Source organism: Ranitomeya variabilis, chromosome 2, assembly GCF_051348905.1.
Source record: "Ranitomeya variabilis isolate aRanVar5 chromosome 2, aRanVar5.hap1, whole genome shotgun sequence".
NCBI classification, from domain to species: Eukaryota; Metazoa; Chordata; class Amphibia; order Anura; family Dendrobatidae; genus Ranitomeya; species Ranitomeya variabilis.
Window position 1 is genome coordinate 626,571,855 of NC_135233.1, and position 26,390 is coordinate 626,598,244.

At 46.1% G+C, this 26,390-nt stretch overlaps 1 protein-coding gene across 2 annotated transcripts in view; it reads right to left on the reverse strand.

Moving 5' to 3' along the window:
- LCAT (lecithin-cholesterol acyltransferase) overlaps window positions 1–26,390 on the reverse strand; it is a 99,113-nt gene that overhangs the window by 12,730 nt on the left and 59,993 nt on the right. For both annotated transcript variants that reach the window (XM_077289030.1, XM_077289029.1), the window contains exons 3-5: window positions 22,243–22,358; window positions 22,062–22,157; window positions 21,449–21,673 (exon numbers count right to left, since the gene is read on the reverse strand). In XM_077289030.1, coding sequence (XP_077145145.1) covers window positions 21,449–21,673; window positions 22,062–22,157; window positions 22,243–22,358 — 437 coding nt within the window. The remainder of the gene's footprint in view (window positions 1–21,448; window positions 21,674–22,061; window positions 22,158–22,242; window positions 22,359–26,390) is intronic.

The window sequence follows — 26,390 nt, forward strand, 5'->3', positions numbered from 1 at the left end:
TCTGCTCCTGAATTAAAAGTGGTAATAAACCGACTCATAACGGATTCCCCTTCTCGTTGGGGTGGATTTAACAAGGCAGTTCTGCTCAAACCCCTCGTTTCTCTATAGGCTTTCCGAAGGACCCCATCAGGATAACCTCTATTTTGAAAGCGCTGACGAAGGTCAGTTACCTGTTCCTGGTAGTCAACCTCTGAAGAGCAGTTGCGACGGATCCTCATGTACTGCCCCTTAGGGATACCTTTTTTCAAAGGGTGGGGATGGTGACTCTCCCACCTTAAGAGGGCATTTGTGGAAGTAGGTTTTCGATATGTCTTTGTATCCACATGACCATCAGGGGTCTTTTGGATCAGAATGTCCAAAAAGGGAAGTTTTTCCCTATGGTAGTCAAAGGTGAATTTCAAGCCCAGGGGATTTATATTCAATTTGGTTACAAAGTTTCTCAACTCCGAAATTTCACCATTCCAAACTAGCAGGACATCGTCTATATAACGTGCCCAAAACATTATCCTTGAGCACTCAACGTTATATAGGTCCCCAAAGACAATTGTCTCCTCCCACCAGCCCAGGAGCAAATTAGCGTACGATGGTGCACAGGAATTGCCCATCGCAGTGCCCCTGAGCTGGTGGAAGATCTTGCCATTAAATGTAAAAATGTTTTTGGTCAGGCAAAACTCGAGTAATTCCAGAACAAACATATTGTGGCCCAAGCATTGCTGACCCCTGCCTTTTAGGTAGTATTTCACTGCTTTTATTCCGTCCATATGATTAATGGAAGAATATAAGGCCTCCACATCTATACTACATAGTATGGATTGGGGGTCAAGGGTCAAATCCTCCAATTTACGCAGGAGATCCGTTGAATCCCTCGTGTAAGAGTTAAGGGCTAGAACAAAGGGTTTCAAAACCTTATCTAAATATACCCCAACATGATGACAAATACCTTCAATTCCAGACACTATTGGTCTCCCCTTTAAAGGTGAAAGGCCTTTATGCACCTTGGGGAGACAATAGAAGGTTGGCATTGTTGGATGTTTCGGGTATAAAAACTGATACTCGTTTTTGTCAATAAGTGATTTAGAAAGACCCCTATCTAGAATCTCTTTCAAAGTTCTGACAAAAGTGGAAGTCGGATTACATGGTAGTTGTTCACTGTGCGCTTCACGCGGACATGATCCTTTTGGGGCGTCCCCTAACTTAGGATCATGTGATCGCTTGCAAACCGGAACCCGGACGCAGTTCTAAGTGCGTCACATATTCAATGTTAGTGGCGCGGTGTATAAAGGAATGAGCTGTGCGCGGGGAAACCGACCCTCCTATGTGTGCCGGACGGACGACACACACTTTATGATCCTCTTGAAGTGGCCTCTCCCCTGATGATATTGCCACAAGAAACGCGTTGGGAGAAATTTGGAATGAGGGAGGAATAAATATTTGGCGGGATGAAATCCACATGAGTGAGGTTTGGAACGGGCACGCAGAGTGCCACCTTATATGTATGGATTCTCAGACCACAATATCCTGTGAAGCAACTTCCATCTTGGGTGAGATTGTTCTTATTATCAATAGCAGTTAATGACTACTCCCTTTGATTGGATTTGTTTTGTGACAAAGTTTACTATATAGAGGGCATATAAGAGAAGATACCTCTTGCATATTGCTAGTCTTTATTTAAATAAGGTGTTAGTATTAATCACCGTGCTGTGTTGGAGCGTTTTGCATAGCTCACTGATAGTAGCAGCTAGTATATATATGTACGTTGTTATTCATGTCGTTTTATGAGTCTGTCAGGCTCTTTTTAATAGTATTTATTAAAAGTTATATTTTATTATATTTAACTACAGCCCTACCTTGCTAATAATACTTCCAGTCCTTCATGCATGACATCTTCCGAGAATATCTGGATAAATTTATGATTGTGTATCTGGATGACATTTTGGTCTTTTCTGAGGACTGGGAGTCCCATGTGAAGCAGGTCAGGATGGTATTTCAGGTCCTGCGTGCTAATGCCTTATTTGTGAAGGGATCAAAATGTCTCTTCGGAGTACAGAAGGTTTCCTTTTTGGGTTTTATTTTTTCTCCTTCTACTATTGAGATGGACCCAGTCAAGGCCCAGGCTATTCATGACTGGACTCAGCCTACATCTGTTAAGAGTCTTCAGAAGTTCTTGGGTTTTGCTAATTTTTACCGTCGCTTCATTGCTAATTTTTCTGGCGTGGTTAAACCCTTGACGGATTTGACCAAGAAGGGTTCTGATGTGACTAATTGGTCTCCTGCGGCCGTGGAAGCCTTTCGGGAGCTGAAGTGCCGGTTTTCTTCGGCTCCAGTTTTGTGTCAGCCTGAGGTCTCTCTTCCTTTTCAGGTCGAGGTTGATGCTTCTGAGATTGGAGCAGGGGCTGTTTTGTCGCAGAGAAGCTCTGATTGCTCTGTGATGAAGCCTTGTGCTTTCTTTTCAAGAAAGTTTTCGCCTGCCGAGCGGAATTATGATGTTGGTACTCGGGAGTTGTTGGCTATGAAGTGGGCATTTGAGGAGTGGCGACATTGGCTCGAGGGAGCTAAGCATCATGTGGTGGTCTTGACTGATCACAAAAATCGGATTTATCTCGAGTCTGCCAAGCGGCTGAATCCTAGAAAGGCTCGTTGGTCGTTGTTTTTCTCCCGTTTCGATTTCGTGGTCTCATACCTGCCTGGTTCGAAGAACGTGAAGGCTGACGCTCTTTCTAGGAGTTTTGTGCCTGACTCTCCGTGAGTTTCAGAGCCGGCTGGTATCCTCAGAGAGGGAGTGATTTTGTCTGCCATTTCCCCAGATTTGCGACGAGTGCTGCAGAAATTTCAGGCGGATAGACCTGACCGTTGCCCACCAGAGAGACTGTTTGTCCCAGATAGATGGACCAGCAGAGTTATTTCCGAGGTTCATTCTTCGGTGTTGGCAGGCCATCCTGGGATTTTTGGTACCAGAGATTTGGTGGCTAGGTCCTTCTGGTGGCCTTCCTTGTCGCGGGATGTGCGTTCCTTTGTGCAGTCCTGTGGGATTTGTGTTGAGGAGAGCCATAAGATCAAATACTTAATTAACCTCAACACATAAGGTAATTGAGGGAAACAACCTATAACATGTATTGTTTAACCTTACATAAGTTTTTCCTCAGACAAAGTAAGACACTTAAGATGGCTGCCATCTCCTATACCAGAGCCATGTGCTTAGGTATCCAAGATGAACAATGAAGACACTGAAGATGGCTGCCATTTCCTGTTTCACCAGACCATGCGGTCTGGTATCCAAGATGACGCCCACCTCGATGACCTCATGGATCCACCCACAGCGACGCCCACTCTGATGACCTCACGGACCAACCCACCTAGATGACCTCATGGATCCGCCCATAGACTTGCTCATGCCCAACCCACTAACCAATGGAATACATCCGATCACTCCCATTTTAGAGCTAACCGAGCCCCCTTACAGGAGATATATAACATTGTGTTTGACTAATAAATCCCTTCTTGGAGCTGAGCCACATTGATCAAGGAGAGTTACAGCTGACTGTGTCTGGTGTATTTCTTTAGTGCACATGATCAATATCCATTAGGCCAGGAGTAGGCAACTAGAGAATTGAACATTTTATATTAATTGTTCAACCATAATATTTGGCCGCCCAACGGGGGGCCAGCAGAGGAAGAGCCCTGAACCCTGTAAAACCGGCGAGTGGAACGGCTGGATGCACTGAGTACCCCGAATCTGGAGACTGATCAACTCCTTAACAGAACACGGTAAGTCTGCTGATTTTTATAATCTGTAGTCTTTACCTGTGTCCTTCGGGGTATCCTGTGCAGATTGCCTGACCGTGTCCGGTTTTCTTGGTATCTGTAAGACGGCAGAAAGGGTATCTCCGCTGCTGGTCATTTAATTGCAAGAACCGTCACGTTTTAGTTGCCTACTGCCTGTTACATGTTGTGAAGAGGGGAGATGATTGGTAGTAAAGAAAAGAAGCATTGTGTAAGGACAGTCAAAGCAGGTTACTAAGAAAGAAAGGAAAAAAAAAGGGGGCTAGAGGCAAGTGATAAAACAAGAAAAACTGGTTTTTACAGAGGGGTATGACTGGTAGTCATTGTGTTTGGAGCAAGGTTTCTAGGAAAGTCAAAGCAAGTGTTTACAGAAAGCAAAGCATGTGGTAGGACGAGAAAAACAGGTTTTGTTTTTAAAGAAGGAAAGAAAGCAAGTGTAGGAAAAAAAAAAAATAAAATAATTTTTGTCTGTGGTATACGGTTGTCGCCTGTGATAAGATTTTCAGTTCTGTACAAGAAGGACTAGGACCTGGAGTAATTGACTCGGCCTAGGGGCCCGGTAAATCTTGGAGCAATTGGCTCAGTTCGGGCATAATAAATTGTGTAGCGGCTCATTGAAACTTGGAGCAATTGGCTCAGTTTGGGCCAATTAAATTTATAGTTTTTCTTTTTTTGCCCCGTGACATCGAGTAATTGACTCTGCATGGGGACCGGTAAGTTAGGGAGCAATTTGACAAAGTAGGGAATAATTGGTTTGTAAAGTACGGAGCACGGAAGTCAGACAGGGACCACGTGACAAGAAGCAATGGGAACTGGGTACTGCAGACTCAGTTCCCTTTAGAATCTCAGGTTTGAGTCATCTCCCCCGTCTTATTGTTTGTTTGGTGTTTGTTATCTTGATAGATAGATATATATATACTGTATATCTATAGAAAGATGAAGAAATTAATGCAGTTCTGCCGTATGGGCACTAAGCCAAATTCAGATGGCAAGTTAGACTCATGCAAATTAGTGGAAATTGTGTGGAATGCCAGAAGGGGGGATGGTTACAGCCCCTGGAGTGGAAGCTTGTCTTGAGATAAAAGAAAAGGTATCCTAGAAGATAATGGATTGTTGTCTATTGCTAGGGCAGGAGAAAGAGTCTCTGAAAGTACATATATATAAAAAAAAAAAAAAAAAGGAAAAATTGGAAATTGGGTAGAAGAGAAAAGGAATAGAAAGAATAGAGTTTTGAGTTGTGTATTACAAAAATATATCTTGTGAGCGGCCACCACCGTAAAATGGTGGCTCAGAGCCATGTGGTAAATGTAATGGTCGCCATTTTGTTAATGGCCAATGTGTTAAATGTGATAGCAGCCAAAATGGTGGCTCAGAGCCATGTGGTAAATGTAATGGTCGCCATTTTGTTAATGGCCAATGTGTTAAATGTGATAGCAGCCAAAATGGTGGCTCAGAGCCATGTGGTAAATGTAATGGTCGCCATTTTGTTAATGGTCAATGTGTTAAATGTGATAGCAGCCAAAATGGTGGCTCAGAGCCATGTGGTAAATGTAATGGTCGCCATTTTGTTAATGGCCAATGTGTTAAATGTAATAGCAGCCAAAATGGTGGCTCAGAGCCATGTGGTAAATGTAATGGTCGCCATTTTGTTAATGGCCAATGTGTTAAATGTAATAGCAGCCATCTTGGTGGTGGTAAATATAATTCTAATGGCAGCCATCTTGGTGGTGGTAAATATAATTCTAACGGCAGCCATCTTGGTGGTGGTAAATATAATTCTAATGGCAGCCATCTTGGTGGTGGTAAATATAATTCTGACGGCAGCCATCCTGGTGGTGGTAAATATAATTCTAATGGCAGCCATCTTGGTGGTGGTAAATATAATTCTAATGGCAGCCATCTTGGTGGTGGTAAATATAATTCTAATAGCGGCCATCTTGGTGGTGGTAAATATAATTCTGACGGCAGCCATCTTGGTGGTGGTAAATATAATTCTGACGGCAGCCATGTTGTGGATGGCAAAGGTGTTAATTCTGAAGGCAGCCATGTTGTGGATGGCGAATGTGCTGCTCCTGGTGGTGAACATCTCAGATTAAGGCTACACGCCACATCACCAAATCCTTGTTACCCAGTAATGACCACTAACGGCCAATACTATATTCCTTCGGGAAGTGAACAGGCTTTACCCATGTTTCCTATCTCTGTTGTTTCCAATGGGGCACCAACCCTTTCCTCTATCACTCCTGTTGTGAATCCAGCAGTCCTCCCACCTGGATCGTCCCCAGCACCTACCCTTTCTACTATCACTTCCAATGCCAATTTAGCCGCACACCCACATGAGATGCTCCAAGCAGCGGCCTCTCCTCCCAATGCTTCCACAACAGCACTCTCACGCAGCCTACATAACCCTATGCCCAGTACCTCACAGGCTGTCTCGCAGCCAAGCGCACACCTGTATGGGACGGTGGCGACTGTATCAAGGGGGGGCTCAATGTGGGAGGGGGATACCAGTAGCACAGGAAGCACAAAGGGGAGGGAATGTTGGCAACCTATTTTTGAAAAAGAACTTCCTGAGGGACCCTTGTTAGTAGTGGGAAAGGGTAATATAACAACAATGGAGACAGACGCTATTGTTAATGCTGCCAATTCTCGGTTAGAGCACAATGGAGGTGTAGCTAGAGCTATAGTGGAAGCAGGAGGGGCGACTATTCAAGCTGACAGCCAAATCATTGTTGAGTCATGTGGTCAGATAGCGGTTGGGGACATAGCGGTGACTAAAGCTGGCAATCTTCCTGTGTAGAATGATCATACATGCTGTGACCCCTACTTATGACCCTATTCATCCAGACGTTAGTGCTCAACAACTTCGTGCAGCAATAACTCGCATTAATGAGGACAGGACTTTTAAAGCTTTTAAGACTGCCTGCGTCACCTGGAGCCCATACCATGATACTGGAGCTGCCCAAATAGAGCCCTTCATTCCAGGACTGTTACCTCCTCCGGCTCCTCATACACAAGGGACTACATCTGCACTCCCGGTGCCATCTCTACTCCCGCTTCAGGCGCCACCGCCAACAGTGCCAATGCTCATGTCTGAGGAGCCCACCATCTGTGTCAAGTTTACACCCCGGCACGCTGCTACTCTGTTGAACCAAGTTCTAGATCCAGAAAAACAGCCGATGCCTTTCTACAGGAGCATGACGAGACATGGGACTCTGGTGTTGAGTTCTGCCAAGAACCTAAGACAAGGGCCTCGGATGAGTTGGCTGACCTATCAATTATTATTGTTGCCAAAGGTTTCCAGATGCCTCAAAGCTGATGCAGCCATTGTACAATGACCTCAAGACGTCAGCGTTTCCACTATGTACTAAATCCGTGGAAGCTTTCTACGCTCTTAAACAGGCCATACAGTCTGCACCAGCTCTTGGAATCCCAAATTATCAACTACCTTTTTACTTGTTTGTCAGTGAAGTAGCAGGACATGCTTCCGGAGTCCTAGCACAAAAACATGGGGGAAGAACAAGACCAATCGGCTACTACTCTGCCCGCCTGGACTCTGTGTCTCAAGCTTCCCCGACTTGCCTCAGAGCTGTTCATGCTGCACATATGCTTCTGGACAAAACTTCTGATATCATCTTAGGACATCCGGTTCTCTTAATGGCTCCACACGACATAAAAGCTATTCTAGGCCAGACTCAACCTAAACACCTGTCGCTACAGCGTCATATGAGACTCCAATGTTCCCTCTTGATTCCGGATAATGTCACTCTTGTCCGCTGCAGCATCTTCAAACTGTCCACGCTGCTTCCTCTTTCCAGGGGGGATGTGGATGATGATACTGATGCTCTCGGAGAAGATGCCTCTACACACTCAGAGGATCATGACTGTCTCGAACAAATGCATGAAGAAGTAGCCTCCCAGAAAAGCGTGTCTGAAGACCCACTCCCACATGCTGACCTGACGTTCTTCACTGATGGTTCCAGATTTGCAGATGAAACAGGAAGATTCCATACGGGATATGCCGTGGTTACACATGACCTGATCATCTCAGCTGGATCGCTACCACCGCACATGTCTGCACAAGAAGCGGAACTTAAAGCTTTGACGTTGGCTTGTCAGGAAGCGACGGAGAAGGTGGTCAACATCTACACGGATTCAAGATACGCTTTTGGAGTGGCTCATGACTTCGGCAGTATCTGGGCAACCAGAGGATACCCAACGTCCAGTGGAACTCCTGTAAAACATGCTGCTACCATGCAAGAACTTGTGGTCGCTCTGAATCTACCTTCAAAGGTTGCAGTGATCGAGATCAAAGCTCACGGGAGACTGGATTCTCCAGAAGCAAGGGGGAACTTCTTTGCTGACAAAACAGAAAAAAAACCTATGCTGTGGATCCATTTAGGAAAGAGAAAGCAGCGGTGTACGTGTCACAAGACACTGAAGAAGGGACTAAAGCCTCTCTTATGAGGATTATCCATCTACATCAAGACAAGACATCAGATGATGAAAAGAAGTCATGGCAAGAAGGAGGAACTAAAAAAGGATGAAGATGGAGTCTGGAGGGTGAACACAAAGGTCTACCCCGTAATCTGTACCCCTCAGTGACAGAATGGGCACACGGTATCACCCACAAAGGCAAGAATCGGATGAATGACCTGATTTGGAAGATTTATATGGCACCTGGAATTTCTACTGTTACCCAAAAATATTGCAAGTCCTGCCTTGTGTGTGCAACATGCAATCCAGCACCGCCTCAGAAACATTTGGCTAAACCACTATCCCTTTCAGAGAGTTCAGATCGATCGTATTCAAATGCCAAAAGTAGGGAAGTGCGAGTATGTACTGGTAGTGACTGACATGTTCTCAGGATGGCCCGAAGCCTATCCAGTAACAAACATGACTGCCAGAGTGACTGTTAAGAGACTGATGACTGAAGTAGTCTGCAGATATGGGGTCCCAGAGGTAATTGAGAGTGACCAAGTACCTGCGTTCATTGCAGCACTGTCTAAGGAACTATGAACATTAGTGGGAGCGGATTTGGGTTTACATACTCCATATCACCTACACAGCAGTGGGAAAGTAGAAACACTGAATGGCACCTTGAAAAATAAAATACTGAAAGCCAGTTAGGAGGTCAGACTTGGGACAGACATTTTGCACGTTGCCTTATACTCAGTCAGAAACACTACAAGGGGTCCCATTAAACTCACACCATACGAGATTCTTTTTGGGGGGCCTCCAAGATTGGGTCAATATTTTCCACAACAGCTAGCCTTGGGAAGTGATATTCTTGTAAATTATGTAATTGTTGTTACTAAAGAACTGTCAATAACACATGTACGAGTTTTATCATCCATTCCAGGTCCAGATTCCAGTGAAGGTACCCATGCTTTCCAACCTGGTGACTACGTGCTTGTAAAGAAGTTCATCAGAAAAGACATTCCTGGAGTCGAGATTTAAGGGTCCCTACCAAGTGCTCCTGACTACTCCTACTTCGGTCAGGATTGCTGAGCGCCTCCTGGATCCATCTCTCACATTATAAACTTGGTAGACAGTTAGGGACAGAGTAGGATCTGACCTGCTTGTCAAAGTCCAGCTACAAAGGGAGGTTTTCCACAAGGGAAAACTTGTCTCAAACTGGTGAAAACTCCAATTCCCCCTCCCGGGCAAGACGGTCGGATCTAGGATGTGTACAACAGGGTTAGTCGCACATGTGTATTTTACTCTAAGTAACCATGGAGATGGGAGATTGGAGAGTAATAGATCCAGCAGGTTGGGAAGTCCCGAGGACACTGGTAACACGCTCCGATATACCTCCGCAGTATACCCATAATTAGTCACACATTCTCTGGTGTCTATAGCATCCATATTGTCATGAAGCCTCTGATGTCATAATAACACTTAACATCGATGGGTTAGAGAACCACGGTGGGATCAAGATAAAAGAAAAGGTTAATAAAGTATTTAGGGGGGACTGTTGAGGAGAGCCATAAGATCAAATACTTAATTAACCTCAACACATAAGGTAATTGAGGGAAACAACCTATAACATGTATTGTTTAACCTTACATAAGTTTTTCCTCAGACAAAGTAAGACACTTAAGATGGCTGCCATCTCCTATACCAGAGCCATGTGCTTAGGTATCCAAGATGAACAATGAAGACACTGAAGATGGCTGCCATTTCCTGTTTCACCAGACCATGCGGTCTGGTATCCAAGATGACGCCCACCTCGATGACCTCATGGATCCACCCACAGCGACGCCCACTCTGATGACCTCACGGACCAACCCACCTAGATGACCTCATGGATCCGCCCATAGACTTGCTCATGCCCAACCCACTAACCAATGGAATACATCCGATCACTCCCATTTTAGAGCTAACCGAGCCCCCTTACAGGAGATATATAACATTGTGTTTGACTAATAAATCCCTTCTTGGAGCTGAGCCACATTGATCAAGGAGAGTTACAGCTGACTGTGTCTGGTGTATTTCTTTAGTGCACATGATCAATATCCATTAGGCCAGGAGTAGGCAACTAGAGAATTGAACATTTTATATTAATTGTTCAACCATAATATTTGTGGTCGGGCTAAGCCTTGCTGTTCTCGTGCCAGCGGATTGCTTTTGCCTTTGCCTATCCCGAAGAGGCCTTGGACGCACATTTCCATGGATTTTATTTCGGATCTTCCAGTCTCTCAGAGAATGTCTGTCATCTGGGTGGTGTGTGATCGTTTTTCCAAAATGGTCCATTTGGTGCCCTTGCCTAAGTTGCCTTCCTCCTCCGATTTGGTTCCTCTATTTTTTCAGAATGTGGTTCGCTTGCACGGCATCTCTGAAAATATTGTGTCTGACAGAGGATCCCAGTTTGTGTCCAGATTTTGGCGGATCTTTTGTGCTAAGATGGGCATTGATTTGTCTTTTTCGTCGGCCTTCCATCCTCAGACGAATGGCCAAACCGAGCGAACTAATCAGACCTTGGAAATTTATTTAAGATGTTTTGTTTCTGCTGATCAGGATGATTGGGTGACTTTTTTGCCATTGGCCGAGTTTGCCCTTAATAATCGGGCTAGTTCTGCTACTTTGGTTTCGCCTTTTTTCTGCAATTCTGGTTTCCATCCTCGTTTTTCCTCGGGTCAGGTTGAGCCTTCTGACTGTCCTGGGGTGGATTCTGTGGTGGATAGGTTGCAGCAGATTTGGAACCATGTGGTGGACAATTTGAAGTTGTCACAGGAGAAGGCTCAGCGCTTTGCCAACCGCCGTCGCGGTGTGGGTCCCCGACTTCGTGTTGGAGATTTGGTATGGCTGTCTTCTCGGTATGTTCCTATGAAGGTCTCCTCTCCTAAGTTCAAGCCTCGCTTCATCGGTCCTTATAAGATTTTGGAAATCCTTAACCCGGTGTCATTTCGTTTGGACCTCCCAGCGTCGTTTGCCATTCATAACGTGTTCCATAGGTCTTTGTTGCGGAGGTATGTGGTGCCTGTGGTTCCTTCTGTTGAGCCCCCTGCCCTGGTGCTGGTTGAGGGCGAATTGGAGTACGTGGTGGAGAAGATCTTGGATTCTCGTATTTCTAGACGGAGGCTACAGTATTTGGTTAAGTGGAAGGGCTATGGTCAGGAGGATAATTCCTGGGTTGTCGCCTCTGATGTTCATGCGGCCGATTTGGTTCATGCCTTCCATGTGGCTCATCCTGATCGCCCTGGGGGTTTTGATGAGGGTTCGGTGACCCCTCCTCAAGGGGGGGGGTACTGTTGTGAACTCTGTTTTTGGGCTCCCTCTTGTGGTCACAAGTGGTACTGTGTGAGTGCTGTCTTTGGGCTCCCCCTGGTGGCTCTTTGTGTCTTTCTGCAGGTCTGAGGCGGATCAGCTGTCTCGTTATCTGTTAGCTGGTTTCCTATTTAGCTCACCTGGACTTTCAGTGTTTGCCTGCTGTCGATGTATTCAGTGCTATCTTGATCTCTCCTGAATTCCTTCGCTATCAGTCTCTTCAAGAGAAGCTAAGTTTTCTGTTTGGTTATTTTTTGCTCATTAGTGTTCAATATTTTTCTTGGTTATTTACTTGTCCTTGTCCAGCTTGCTAATATGTGATTTCCTTGCTTGCTGGTAGCTCTAGGGGGCTGAGTTTCTCCCCTCACACCGTTAGTTGGTGTGGGGGTTCTTGTATTCTCAGCGTGGATATTTTGTATAGGGTTTTTTACTGACCGCACAGTTCCCTGCCTGTCTTCTGCTATCTAGTATTAGTGGGCCTCATTTGCTGAATCTGTTTTCATTTCTACGTTTTGTATTTTCCCCTTACCTCACCGTTAATATTTGTTGGGGGGCTTACTATATATTTGGGGTCATTTCTCTGAGGCAAGTGAGGTCTTACTTTCTCTATAGGGGTAGCAAGTTTCTCAGGCTGCGTCGAGACGTCCAGGAATTTAGGCACGTTCACCGGCTGCCTTTAGTGTGTTTGGTTAGGATCAGGTTTTGTGGTCAGTCCAGTTACCACCTCCCTAGAGCTCGTTCTATGTTCAGTAACTTAGCTGGTTCATTCTGTGATCCTCAGTCACTAAGGATCATAACAGTTACTGCAGGTTGTAGGCTTGTCGGAAGAGGTGGGTCTTCAGGTTCTTTTTGAAAGTTTCGATGGTAGGCGAGAGTCTGATATGTTGTGGTAGAGAGTTCCAGAGTAGGGGGGAAGCACGGGAGAAATCTTGTATGCGATTGTGGGAAGAGGAGATAAGAGGGGAGTAGAGAAGGAGATATTGTGAGGATCGGAGGTTGCGTGCAGGTAAGTACCGGCAGTCGAGGTCTCAGATGTATGGAGGAGACAGGTTGTGGATGGCTTTGTATGTCATGGTCACCAACTTCTGCGTTGAAAATCTGTTCACATATTTCAATGAAAAATTCACCTGATCCAACAGGAAATGATCTCCAAATTCCTTAGTATCATGGATCCTAGTCCCTCATGCACTTTGCAAAGGTCACAGAAGAAGTTATCCGGCTCCTCGTTTCTTCTTGCCCTAATACATGCAGCAGTGACGCTATTCCCTCTCAACCAGTCCCTCTCCCTGACACTCACTGCGCACCTTCATCAGGTAACTTTATCTCCTTCTGAAACACCATTATAATCAGTTACTAAGAAAAAAATCTATTGACCCGACTGCGATGCTCTCTACAGACCTGTCTCTAAGGGTACTTTCTCACTCCATTTAGAGACATGCTCTGGCATCACCATAACAGTCTATTGCCCGATCAGTGTAACGTCTGAATCCCGTTATGAGAGGGTTCGTAAACCCTGATCATGAACCTAGACGCAATGTGAGAGAAACCCTAAGGTCTCTGTCATCTCTCACGTCCTGGACCACTAGGTCCTCTCCTGTCTGATCCGCGATTTCTCAGATCACTGTTATTGACCCTCTACAATCTGGTTTCAGCTCTTCACATGCTACTGAAACTGAGCATGATCTACTAACACCTAAATCTACTGTTAAAAAAGAAATCATGTTGTTTGCTGGTGCTGTTGTATCCAGAGGAAATTGAGTTACCAGGCCATCAGACAGAGGCGAATGTTACTTACATTGCGTTCCGGAGTTGTTCTAACTCCTTCATCAGGTACAAAATAGGGAGACTGTTTCTAACACGTGGAGCCAGGGCCGCTATCAGGGCATTACTCCCTTTACTGTCATTTGGGGCCCTGTCAGCAGAAGTAAAGACGGGGGGGGGGGGGGGGGGGGTCCAGACCCAGTCCAACAGTCCAAACCCCCTTTTTTGCCTCTGCTCACTGGGCCCCAGGGTATAATAAAGCAAAACTGAATGGCCGTGCAGCTCCAAGGGAGTCTCTCTGCCTCTTCTGTGGCACGCTGATGACAGCTCGTACGCCAGGATACCAGAAGTGGAGCTGCGCTTACAGGGGATTGTGAGAGGTAAGTATGCAAAACTTTTTTTTTTTAAACTGAATTAAATGGGCTAGGGAGCAGCAAATGATGATTTGAGGGTGTGGGACGGGGCACATTGATGTATTGCGGGGGAGCGCAAATAATGATGAACTGGGAATGGGGGACAACAAATGATGAATTGGAGGTTGGGAACAACAAATGATGAATTGGGGTGGGAGAGAGAAAGAACAGGACAATGAATTGGGGTGGAGGGAGACATGTAAATATAATGAATCATGGGAGCTGGAGGTGGAGTGGGGGGCTTGTGGATGCAGGAGTGTGACTGGTAATTAATTGGGGAAAATGTACAGGGTCGAATTCATTTACATACTTATTGTGTGGGGAAAGTGGCTATTTAAAGTTAGAGGCGGCACAGTGGTGGATTACAATTTATATTTGGAATGGTGGGTTTCCTAACAACTATATATGATGCAGCAGTATTTGATACTTGCATGTAGTATTACTCGGTTACTATGTGGTGATATGTGGACTGGTCATGGTGTAGCGATATTTCTTCTTTGTGGTATTATTCGGTCACTATGTAGTCTAGTCATGTGTGGTGGTAGTTGTTCCCTGCATTTGGTATTTGGTAACTAGGTGGTGGTAATATGTGGTCTGGTGATGGTGTGGTAGTATTTGTTTCTTGCATTTGGTATTATTTGGTAACTGTGGTGGTAATATGTGGACTGGTCATGGTGTGATGGATTTTGTTCCTTGTATGTGGTATTATTCGGTCACTGTGGTGGTAATATGTGGTCTGGTCATGATGTGGCGGTATTACTTCCTTGTACAGGGGTTGGACAAAATAATGGAAACACCTGGAAACATCAACAAAAGTTAGTTTAATATGGTGTAGGTCCACCTTTTGCGGCGATTACAGCCTCAATTCTCCAAGGTATGGATTCATACAAGGTGTTAATTGTTTCCAAAGGAATTTTAGCCCATTTTGCAGTTAAAACACCCTCCAGTTCTTTGAGCGACGATGGCGGTGGAAATCGACGTCTAACTTGAATCTCTAAAATCGACCATAAATGCTCAATAATGTTGAGGTCTGAGGATTGTGGTGGCCAGATGAGATGCTCAACTTCATTAGAATGTTCCTCGTGCCTTGCTTTAAAGATTCTAGCTGTATGAATTGGTGCATTATCATCCTGAAAAATGGCATTCCGCTCCGGGAACAGTGCTTAAACCATTGGATGCACTTGGTCACCCAAAATGCCTAAATAATCTCGGCTGTTAATTCTTCCATGAAGGGATATCATTGGCCTGGTGGATCTCCAAGAAATAGCACCCCAGATCATCACAAGACCTCCACCATGTTTTACGGTTGGGAGAAGGCAGTCTGGATGGAATGCTTCTTTCGGCTCTCTCCAAAAGTACACTCGGCCGGAGGTCGGAAATAGGGTAAACAATGATTCGTCTGAGAATATCACGTTTCCACTGCTCGAGGGACCAATTCTGGAGGTTTCTACACCACTCTAAACGCTTGGAAACATTTGTCATTGAGAGCAGCGGTTTTCTAATTGCAGCTCTTCCGTGGAGATCAGATTTGTGCAGCTCCCGACGAACAGTTTTTGTGGAAACTGGGTTCTGTAGGTGTTCATTGAGCTCAGCAGTGATTTTCGGAGCCATGGCCTTGCGATCCGCTCTCACAATTCGCTTTAGAGTCCGATGGTCTCTCTGTCAACTTTGACTTTCGTCCTGACCTGTGCTTTGCTGCGGACGTTTTTCCTTCTCTTTCAAACGCAGTCATTACTTTGGAGACAGTACCTCTTGACACGCCAAGCATTCGGGCACTTTGTGTTACACTAGCGCCTGCCATACGAGCACCAACAATTTGGCCTTTTTGAAAATCCGAGAGGTCTGCCATTGGTATCAGGTTCTCATCAATGTTCTTACAATTATGCAAAACAAACAGTTAATTTACATACACATATCACATAACACAAATAATCAACTACAAAACATTACCATATGTCACGGTTTGCATGTTTATCACATGTTCAAAGATTATGATGCCAAAACGTTAGGTGTTTCCATTTTTTTGTCCAACCCCTGTATGTGGTATTATTCTGTCACTATGTGCTGACATGTGGTCTGGTCACGGAGTGGCAGTATTTGTTCCTTCTATGTGGTATTATTCGGTAACTATGTGGTGGTAATATGTGGTCTGGTCATGGTGTGGCAGTATTTGTTCTTTGTATGTGGTATTCGGTCTCTACACTCACTGGCCACTTTATTAGGTACACCTGTCCAACTTCTTGTTAACACTTAATTTCTAATCAGCCAATCACATGGCGGCAACTCAGTGCATTTAGGCATGTAGACATGGTCAAGACAATCTCCTGCAGTTCAAACCGAGCATCAGTATGGGGAAGAAAGGTGATTTGAGTGCCTTTGAATGTGGCATGGTTGTTGGTGCCAGAAGGGCTGGTCTGAGTATTTCAGAAACTGCTGATCTACTGGGATTTTCACGCACAACCATCTCTAGGGTTTACAGAGAATGGTCCGAAAAAGAAAAAAAATCCAGTGAGCGGCAGTTCTGTGGGCGGAAATGCCTTGTTGATGCCAGAGGTCAGAGGAGAATGGGCAGACTGGTTCGAGCTGATAGAAAGGCAACAGTGACTCAAATCGCCACCCGTTACAACCAAGGTAGGCCTAAGAGCATCTCTGAACGCACAGTGCGTCGAACTTTGAGGCAGATGGGCTACAGCAGCAGAAGACCACACCGGGTACCACTCCTTTCAGCTAAGAACAGGAAACTGAGGCTACAATTTGTACAAGCTCATCGAAATTGGATAGTAGAAGATTGGAAAAACGTTGCTTGGTCTGATGAGTCTCGATTTCTGCTGCGACATTCGGATGGTAGGGTCAGAATTTGGCGTAAACAACATGAAAGCATGGATCCATCCTGCCTTGTATGGAGCATCTTTGGGATGTGCAGCCGACAAATCTGCGGCAACTGTGTGATGCCATCATGTCAATATGGACCAAAATCTCTGAGGAATGCTTCCAGCACCTTGTTGAATCTATGCCACGAAGAATTGAGGCAGTTCTGAAGGCAAAAGGGGGTCCAACCCGTTACTAGCATGGTGTACCTAATAAAGTGGCCGGTGAGTGTATGTGGTGGTAATATGTGGTGTGGTCATGGTGTGGTGGTGTTTGTTCCTTGTATGTGGTATTATTCAGTGACTGTGGTGGTAATATATGGTGTGGTGTTTGTTCCTTGTATGTGGTGGTATTCGATCACTATGTGGTGGTAATATGTGATCTGGTCATGGTGTGGTGGTATTTGTTCCTTGTATGTGGTATTACTGGGTCACTATGTGGTGGTAATATGTGGACTGCTCATGGTGTGGTGGTATTTGTCCTTTGTATGCATTATTCAGTCACTATGTGGTGACCACAGTGCTGCACCGCCCTACATCTCAACTCTGTCTACTACCTACCTTCTCCCTCTGCCCTCGCTGCAGCATGCCCAATAGCCAGTACATAGCAGACACCCTTTCTGGCGACTACCCTAGGTACAGTACCTAGTCTGACTTGAGGGTAAGGAGGGCGCCAGAGAGCGCTGAGAAGTGGGATATAGATAAATCCCCTTCAGAAGGAACCAGGGGCAACCAAACAACCCTGGTTCATGACAAATTGGTGTGAGTAGTGGGGACGATAAAGATATCCTCCCCGGGATCCCTGACATACGGCTTGGATCCGTGACCTAGTGTTGGCAGCAACGTGTGAACCGTCACATGGTGCATGACAACATGGCGCAGGCCCAGGCTGATCAGAAGCACTGGTACGACAAGAACGCCCGGGAGTGGACCTACCACATGGGTCAAAAGGTGTGGGTGCTCGTCCCCGTACCAAAGGATAAGCTTCAGGCAGCCTGGGAAGGCCTGTAAGTCGTTCACCAACAGCTCAACTAGGTCACCTACGTGGTCATGCTTGACCATGCTCGGGGTAGGTGAAAGGCTTTTCACGTCAATATGATGAAGGCTCATCACGAACGTGAAGCCTGCATCCTACCGATCTGTAACCTGCCCGAAGAGAGGAGGAAGACCCTCTCCTGGACATGCTGGCCCAAGGCTCGTGGGTCCATCGAGGATATGGAGGTAAGCGCCTTGCTATCCAAACCCCAGCGGTTGCAGTTGCGGAGGATCATGCTGGAATCCTTCCGACCAACAGACCTGGAAGGACAGCAGTCCACAAGGTGGACACCAGGAATCATGCCCCACTACGGTGAAAACGTTATCAGATCTCCGACGTACAGCATGTTATGCACCAGGAAATCAATGAGGTTACAGCTGGGGGGGATTAAACAGTCCAAAAGCACGTGGGCCTCACCTGTAGTCCTCATGCCAAAGAATTGGACCACAAAGTTCTGCGTGAACTACAGGGGGCTTAGCTCCATCACAGCTTTTGACGCGTACCCAATGCCGCGCATCGAAGAGCCGCTTGTTATGGACCTGGTGGTTAGGAGCACCCGGAATGACCTGATGAGTAAATTCAAAATCGGGACTAGCTCTGGGTAAGTGGGAACTCTGCTGACCGCAAACCCTACTCCTATCACACACACTAGAAATAGCCGTGGAGCGTACCTAACTCTCCCTAGACGCCTCTTCACAGCCTAAGAGCTAACTACACCTAAAGATAGAAATAGAAGCCTTACCTTGCCTCAGAGAAATTCCCCAAAGGTAAAGGCAGACCCCCACATATATTGACTGTGAGTTAAGAGGAAAGTCACAAACACAGGAATGAAACAGGTTTTAGCAAAGGAGGCCAGATTTCACTAAATAGTCAGAGGATAGAAAAGGGAACTATGCGGTCAGCACAAAAGACTACAAAAAACCACGCAGAGTAAGCAAAAAGACTCCCCACACCGACTCACGGTGTGGAGGTGCCACTCTGCACCCCAGAGCTTCCACCTAGCAAGGGAATATCATGATAGCAAGCTGGACTAGAAATTAGCAGTAACAACAAATGAACTAGTAAAGACTTAGCTTCTGCTGGAGTAGACAGGTCCTCAGAGAAGTCCAAGAGAGATCTGAACCAATACTGAAACATTGACAGCTGGCATGAAGTAACGATCTGAGTGGAGTTAAATAGGGAAGCAGCATAGCAATAAACGAGAGCAGCTGATAAAGCCAACCTCAGTGACCAGCAGTTCCGCTCGAAGCCACCAGAGGGAGTCCAAGAGCAGAACCAACCAAAGTACCATTCATGACCACAGGAGGGAGTCCGAGAACGGAATTCACAACACCGCTTGAGCGCTTAGCTGGCGCAAAATATCTGTCCATAATGGATCTGAGTCGGGGATACTGGCAGATTCCCCTGAGCCCCGAGGCGCAGGAGAAGTCTGCCTTTAACACACCCTTCGTACTGTATGAGTCCACGGTCATGCCCTTCGGCATGAAGAATGCCCCTGCTACTTTCCAGCGGATGGTCAACCACCTGCTTTAGGGACTGGAGAAGTATGCTGTGGCATACTTAGATGATATTGCCGTCTTCAGTTTCTACTGGGAGGAACACCTGCAGCATTTCCAGGAGGTGCTCAGGCGAATTCTCCAAGCAGGCCTGACCATCAAGCCGGGAAAGTGCCAGATGGGCATGAGAGAGGTCCACTACGTGGGGCATCGGGTAGGCCGGGGCTCCATGAGGTCAGAGTGTGGGAAAGTGGACGCTATTGCATCCTGGCCTACCCCCAGGACAAAGAAACAGGTGATGTCCTTCCTGGGCACTGCAGGGTACTATAGGCGCTTTGTACAGAACTATAGTAGCCTGGAAAAACCCTTGACGGTCTCACCAGGAAGAAGTTACCCCAAACAGTCGACTGGATAGATGGCTGTGAGGTGGCTTTCTGGGTTTTGATTACAGCCCTAATCAGTTCTCCGGTGCTGAAAGCCATCGATAGCAGTCAGCCATTAGAGATATAGACCGACGCCAGCGAGTTTGGCCTCAGTGCTGTGCTCAGCCTGGTGGACTCGGGGAACTAAGAGCACCCCATGTTGTACCTGAGCTGGAAGCTGCTGCCAAGGGAAGTGGCCTATTCCACCATCGAGAAGGAGTGCCTGGCCATGGTTTGGGCCCTGCAACGTTTGCAGCCCTACCTGTATGGACGCGTCTTCACCATGGTGACCGACAACAACCCCCTTTGGCTGCCCATCGTGTCTGATACCAACGCATGGTTGCTATGCTGGAGCCTTGCCCTCCAACAGTACGACTTTACAGTGAAAGACAAAAAGGGCAGCGAGCATGGCAACGCAGATGGGTTGTCCCGCCGGTGCGAACCTGCTGAGGTGCGGATGTACCTAGAGGTCCTGCCTCCGTAGCGCAATCCAAAGGGGGAGGTGTCATGAATATACACAGCTCTGCTACACCCATGAGGTCTGTGTTAAGTACATACACATATTCAGGGCCGCTGCAACTTCCTGCCTTTGTAAGTGACATGCCAGCCCAGACACACCCTGTGGGCTTTTTGACCCCCCTCCGAGCGCCTTCTCAGTAATCACTCAGTGCAATGTGATACCAGTGTGCAGCAGCCCCCACTAAGTAGTTTATGGCCCTAAGCTGGCTGAAAGCAGTTGTGGAAACGTGCTCTTTTGTTCATTTAAAAACTTAATAGTAGGGCATAACTTGATCCCAATTAGTGATAGAGATATAAAAGTTACATATTCCGAATATCCATCAAGAGATCTATAACCCACTGAAATCTCTAGGATCCAGGCCCAACGAAATCCAAGGAATGGATATCTCCATAAGCAGGTTATGTATCCACTTCGTGTTTATAGTTAAATGAACCCCCATGTCATGCTGAGCATAATGATAATTTTGTCATTCTTCTACGAGGTTCACCCTAAGAGATATGGGTAATAGAGTATTTCATAATTGTTCAGAAAGGGGAGTTCCCCAACTACCCAGTGAGGTCAGCACAGTGGGAGTGCCTTAAGTTTGGGCACAGGTATAAGACATGGAGGCTTGACTAGAGCTCTCGCTCTGTCTCTCTTGGCCTGGGAAGTCACCTAGCAGATACTGTGCCCGATGCATTGGGACATATGTTCCTCCATGAAATGACATAAGACAAATGTGAGTTTGTTTTCATCTTTAATCCCTTTTAGTTTGTAATCGATCTGTACATACAATAATTGTCTCATCTTGTAAGATCGTTTTTTTATACTTTTTGTAAACACTGCCTAATCGTTTTTGGAGTAAAGGTTATAATATTTACTACCTTCGTTTTCCTTGCTCTAATACATACCTCCAATGTCCTCTAAAGTAAATTAGGCTACCAATTGGGTTGGCTCCTGACCCGCTATTAGTCATAGGAATAGTAGCTGGTGGCAGCAGATAGTACTGAGCGAATTGGGTATAGCTGGCAGCGACAGACAGCGTTTGATAATTATAATTCCTGCCTGGGTGGGAGTAGTTATATCGCCCTCGCTGCAGTGTGCCCAATAGCTAGTATATAGCAAGGCAGACTTACTGGCGACTAATTATCCTAAGTGCAGTTCCCTGACTGACCTGAGTGTAAGGGGGGCGCCAGAGAGCTGCAAGTTCCAAACCGTTAGTGGGATATAAATAAATCCCTGAATGAAGAACTGGGGGCAACCAAACGCCCCCGGTGCATGACACCCCTTCAGTGTACAGTTTTAACCTACCACTAAGCAGACATCAAGCATTCAGCTATGTCCGTGTCCTGGTATGCTGCTTCCTAGAGGCGGTCCTGCCATCTGTGCACATGCTCCACTCACCTGACATTAGGACGAGTAGAGGCTTCACTGCTCCTCCCCACGGTGCTCCCAAAGAGATGAAGCCCTTGATATATTTCTTCTTCCACTCCACAGGCTGATGGTGAAGAAAGTACAGCAGATAAAGATTACCGAGGCTGTGACCTATCAGGAAGAGTGGCTTCTCGTACTGCAACGCCATCTCCTCAATCAGAAGCTTCAGTTTATCAAAATATTCCTTCTGTCCATCTGTGAAAGAAAGTACAGAGATCATCAAGGTAAAGTCATTGTCAATGATGTCATCACCGGGGGCGAGGCTGATATCCTCTTACACTATGTACAGGCTGGTGATGTCGTGTAAGGGGCGTGGTCTAATGTCACTATCAGTGATGTCATCATTGGGGCGGGGCTGACAACCTCTTACACTATGTACAGGCTGGTGATGTAGTATAAGAGGCGTGATGTCATCACTGGGGACGGGGCCGACCACCCCTCCCTCAGGATATACAGGACTTTATTACAGAGGCTGCAGGGTCACTAGCCAGAGACAACTAGAAGGTGAGGAGATTTCGTGTCCGCCATATGACATTTTGCAGGCTGGGACAGCCCTGGACTTTGTCGGAGAGTCTGTACTTACTGGGAGCAATTCTCCAGTCATAGGGAGCTGCCCGCACTGTCTCATCTCTCACGTAGCCATTGTTCACCAAGTTTTGTACGAGAGTGTGCAAATAACCTGAGTGAAGAGTAACAGTAGATAAAGAGGCACCAGCAATGGATTTCCACGCAACATCTCCAGATTCCTCATGGACTCCTCTTACCCGCTAACTTGCTTTTATCCAGATACTCAACAGAAAACGTCTTTCCAAATCCAGGAACGCGAATGTCGACCCCTGGGGCATTGGAAGCCATTCTAGTTGTCTTGTTGTACACAACTCTGTTAAAGACATAACACAAAGATTTACAGAAAACCAATCACTGGCACCATGACAAGGAGCGCCACTCCGGAGAGTCTCCCTGCTGTGCTCAGGAGAACGTCCTCATCATCCTTCAGAAATCACTGGCACCATGAGAAGGAGATCCACTCCGGAGAGTCTTCCCGCTGTGCTCAGGAGAACGTCCTCATCATCATGCAGAAATCACTGGCACCATGACAAGGAACGCCGCTCCAGAGAGTCTCCCCGCTGTGCTCAGGAGGCCGTCCTCATCATCCTGCAGAAATCACTGGCACCATGACAAGGAGCGCTGCTTCGGAGATTCTCCCCGCTGTGCTCAGGAGAAAGTCCTCATCATCCTGCAGAAATCACTGGCACCATGAGAAGGAGCGCCACTCCGGAGAGTCTTCCCGCTGTGCTCAGGAAAACGTCCTCATCATCCTTCACAAATCTCTGGCACCATGAGAAGGAGCGCCACTCCGGAGAGTCTTCCCGCTGTGCTCAGGAGAATGTCCTCATCATCCTGCAGAAATCACTGGCAACTAGGGTTGAGCGAAACGGATCGGTCATTTTCAAAAGTCGCCGACTTTTGGCAAAGTCGGGTTTCAGCGTGGGATCGGCCATGCGGTACACGATCTTTGTGCCAAAGTTGCGTTTCCTATGATGCTTAAAGCGCCATTTCTCAGCCAATGAAGGTGCACGCAGAGTGTGGGCAGCGTGATGACATAGGTCCTGGTCCCCACCATCTTAGAGAAGGGCATGGCAGTGCTTGGCTTGCTTTCTGCGGCGTCACAGGGGCTATAAAGGGGCGTTCCCGCCGACCGCCATCTTACTGCTGCTCTGTACAACAACAGTCGCACTCAAAAAAGAGGTTTTTAGAATTTTTGTTAGTCAAAAAACGTGTTTTTTTATTGTGAACAAACACCAAAATGAAGGTATCACCGCAGTGTTTCAAGGACCTACCTTGAAACACTGCGGTGATACCTTCATTTTGGTGTTTGTTCACAATAAAAAAAACAAGTTTTTTGACTAACAAAAATTCTAAAAACCTCTTTTTTGAGTGCGACTGTTGTTGTACAGGACTATATTCTGGAGTATCCCTCCATGTTCAGTCTGCACCAGTACTAGCGAGAGTGCACGTCTTGTCCTTCACTACGATATCTTACTGCTGCTGATCTGAGCGTAGGGAGAGGATGCTGCCGCTTCGTCAGAAGCAGGGATAGCGTTAGGCAGGGTAAATTAACCCCAAAACCGCTTGTGCTGTAGCGATTTCCATTGTCCAACACCACCTTTTCTTTGCAGGGACAGTGGAGGCTAGATTTCTGTGCAACAGCTCTGTAGGTTATAAGGCTCCCTGATAGCTGCGTTGCTGTGTGTACGCCGCTGTACAAACCAACTGCTTTTTTCAAAGCACAAATCCTGTTGCTCCTTCCTTTCTGCACAGCTATCTTGTTTGTTTGTCCACACTTTTGACTTTTGTGTGCAGCAGTCCTTTTTATTGCTGCCTGCCATACTTTTCTGAGATTACTGTAGGGAGATAGTAATTGTAGTACAGTCCCTTTTTTTTTTTTTTTTTGTTATATCTCTTCAAGCCACTTTCTGCCACAGAAAATATACTCTAATACAGTGGCCCATATTTATTCACTAGTCTCCCTGAAAAAAAAAAAAAAAGGGGCAGATTAAAATTGGCAAATCTGCATCAGTGCCAGTCCTGTCTGTGGCATCTGTCTTTCATTTTCTGCCACAGAAAACCTGCTGTATAACAGTGGGCCTGATTTCTTCACAATTCTCCCATAAAAAAATAAAACAAGTGGGAGATTAAGATTGGCAAATCTGCATCAGTGCCAGTCCTGTGTGTGGCATCTGTCTTTGTTTTTCTGCCACAGAAAACCTACTGTATAACAGTGGGCCTGATTTCTTCACAATTCTCCCAGAAAAAATAAAACAAGTGGGAGCTTAAGATTGGCAAATCTGCATCAGTGCCAGTCCTGTGTGTGGCATCTGTCTTTGTTTTTCTGCCACAGAAAACCTACTGTAAACAGTGGGCCTGATTTCTTCACAATTCTCCCATAAAAAATAAAACAAGTGGGAGATTAAGATTGGCAAATCTGCATCAGTGCCAGTCCTGTGTGTGGCATCTGTCTTTCATTTTCTGCCACAGGAAACCTACTGTATAACAGTGGGCCTGATTTCTTCACAACTCTCCCATAAAAAATAAAACAAGTGGGAGATTAAGATTGGCAAATCTGCATCAGTGCCAGTCCTGTGTGTGGCATCTGTCTTTGTTTTTCTGCCACAGAAAACCTACTGTATAACAGTGGGCCTCATTTCTTCACAATTCTCCCAGAAAAAAAAAAAGTGGGAGATTAAGATTGGCAAATCTGCATCAGTGCCATTCCTGGGTGTGGCATCTGTCTTTGTTTTTCTGCCACAGAAAACCTACTGTATAACAGTGGGCCTGATTTCTTCACAATTCTCACAGAACAAAAAAAAAAGTGGGAGATTAAGATTGGCAAATCTGCATCAGTGCCAGTCCTGTGTGTGGCATCTGTCTTTGTTCTTCTGCCACAGAAAACCTACTGTATAACAGTGGGCCTGATTTCTTCACAATTCTCCTAGAAAAAAATAAAACAAGTGGGAGATTTAGATTGGCAAATCTGCATCAGTGCCAGTCCTGTGTGTGTGGCATCTGTCTTTGTTTTTCTGCCACAGAAAACCTACAGTATAACAGTGGGCCTGATTAAATCACTTGTCTCCCATATCCAAAAAAAAAATTAAAATAAAGGGAGAATAATCTTGCCAAATCTGTGCATCTGTGCGAGTGCTGTCTGTGGTATCTGTCAGTCATTTTGTGCCACAGGAACTATACCGTGATATAGTGGGCCTGATTAAATCCCTTGTCTCCCATATAAAAAAAAGAGGGACATTTCTATTGCCAGTGTGTGCATCTGCGTCAGTCCTGTTAGTGTCATATCTGCCAGCCTCTTTCTGCCAATCAAACTGTCTAGTGTAATACAGTGGGCCTGATTTTTCCCTGCATTCTCCCACACATAAAGAGGGACATTTCTATTGCCAGTGTGTGCCTCTGCGTCAGTCCTGTTAGTGCCATATCTGCCAGCCTCTTTCTGCCAATCAAACAGTGTACTGTAATACAGTGGGCCTGATTTTTCCCTGCATTCTCCCACACATAAAGAGGGACATTTCTATTGCCAGTGTGTGCATCTGTGTCAGTCCTGTTAGTGCCATATCTGCCAGCCTCTTTCTGCCAATCAAACTGTGTAGTGTAATACAGTGGGCCTGATTTTTCCCTGCATTCTTCCACACATAAAGAGGGACATTTCTATTGCCATTGTGTGCATCTGCGTCAGTCCTGTTAGTGCCATATCTGCCAGCCTCTTTCTGCCAAACAGTGTAGTGTAATACAGTGGGCCTGATTTTTCCCTGCATTCTCCCACACATAAAGAGGGACATTTCTATTGCCAGTGTGTGCATCTGCGTCAGTCCTGTTAGTGCCATATCTGCCAGCCTCTTTCTGCCAATCAAACAGGGTAGTGTAATACAGTGGGCCTGATTTTTCCCTGCATTCTCCCACACATAAAGAGGGACATTTCTATTGCCAGTGTGTGCATCTGCGTCAGTCCTGTTAGTGCCATATCTGCCAGCCTCTTTCTGCCAATCAAACAGTGTAGTGTAATACAGTGGGCCTGATTTTTCCCTGCATTCTCCCACACATAAAGAGGGACATTTCTATTGCCAGTGTGTGCATCTGCGTCAGTCCTGTTAGTGCCATATCTGCCAGCCTCTTTCTGCCAATCAAACAGTGTAGTGTAATACAGTGGGCCTGATTTTTCCCTTCATTCTCCCACACATAAAGAGGGACATTTCTATTGCCAGTGTGTGCATCTGCGTCAGTCCTGTTAGTGCCATATCTGCCAGCCTCTTTCTGCCAATCAAACAGTGTAGTGTAATACAGTGGGCCTGGTTTTTCCCTGCATTCTCCCACACATAAAGAGGGACATTTCTATTGCCAGTGT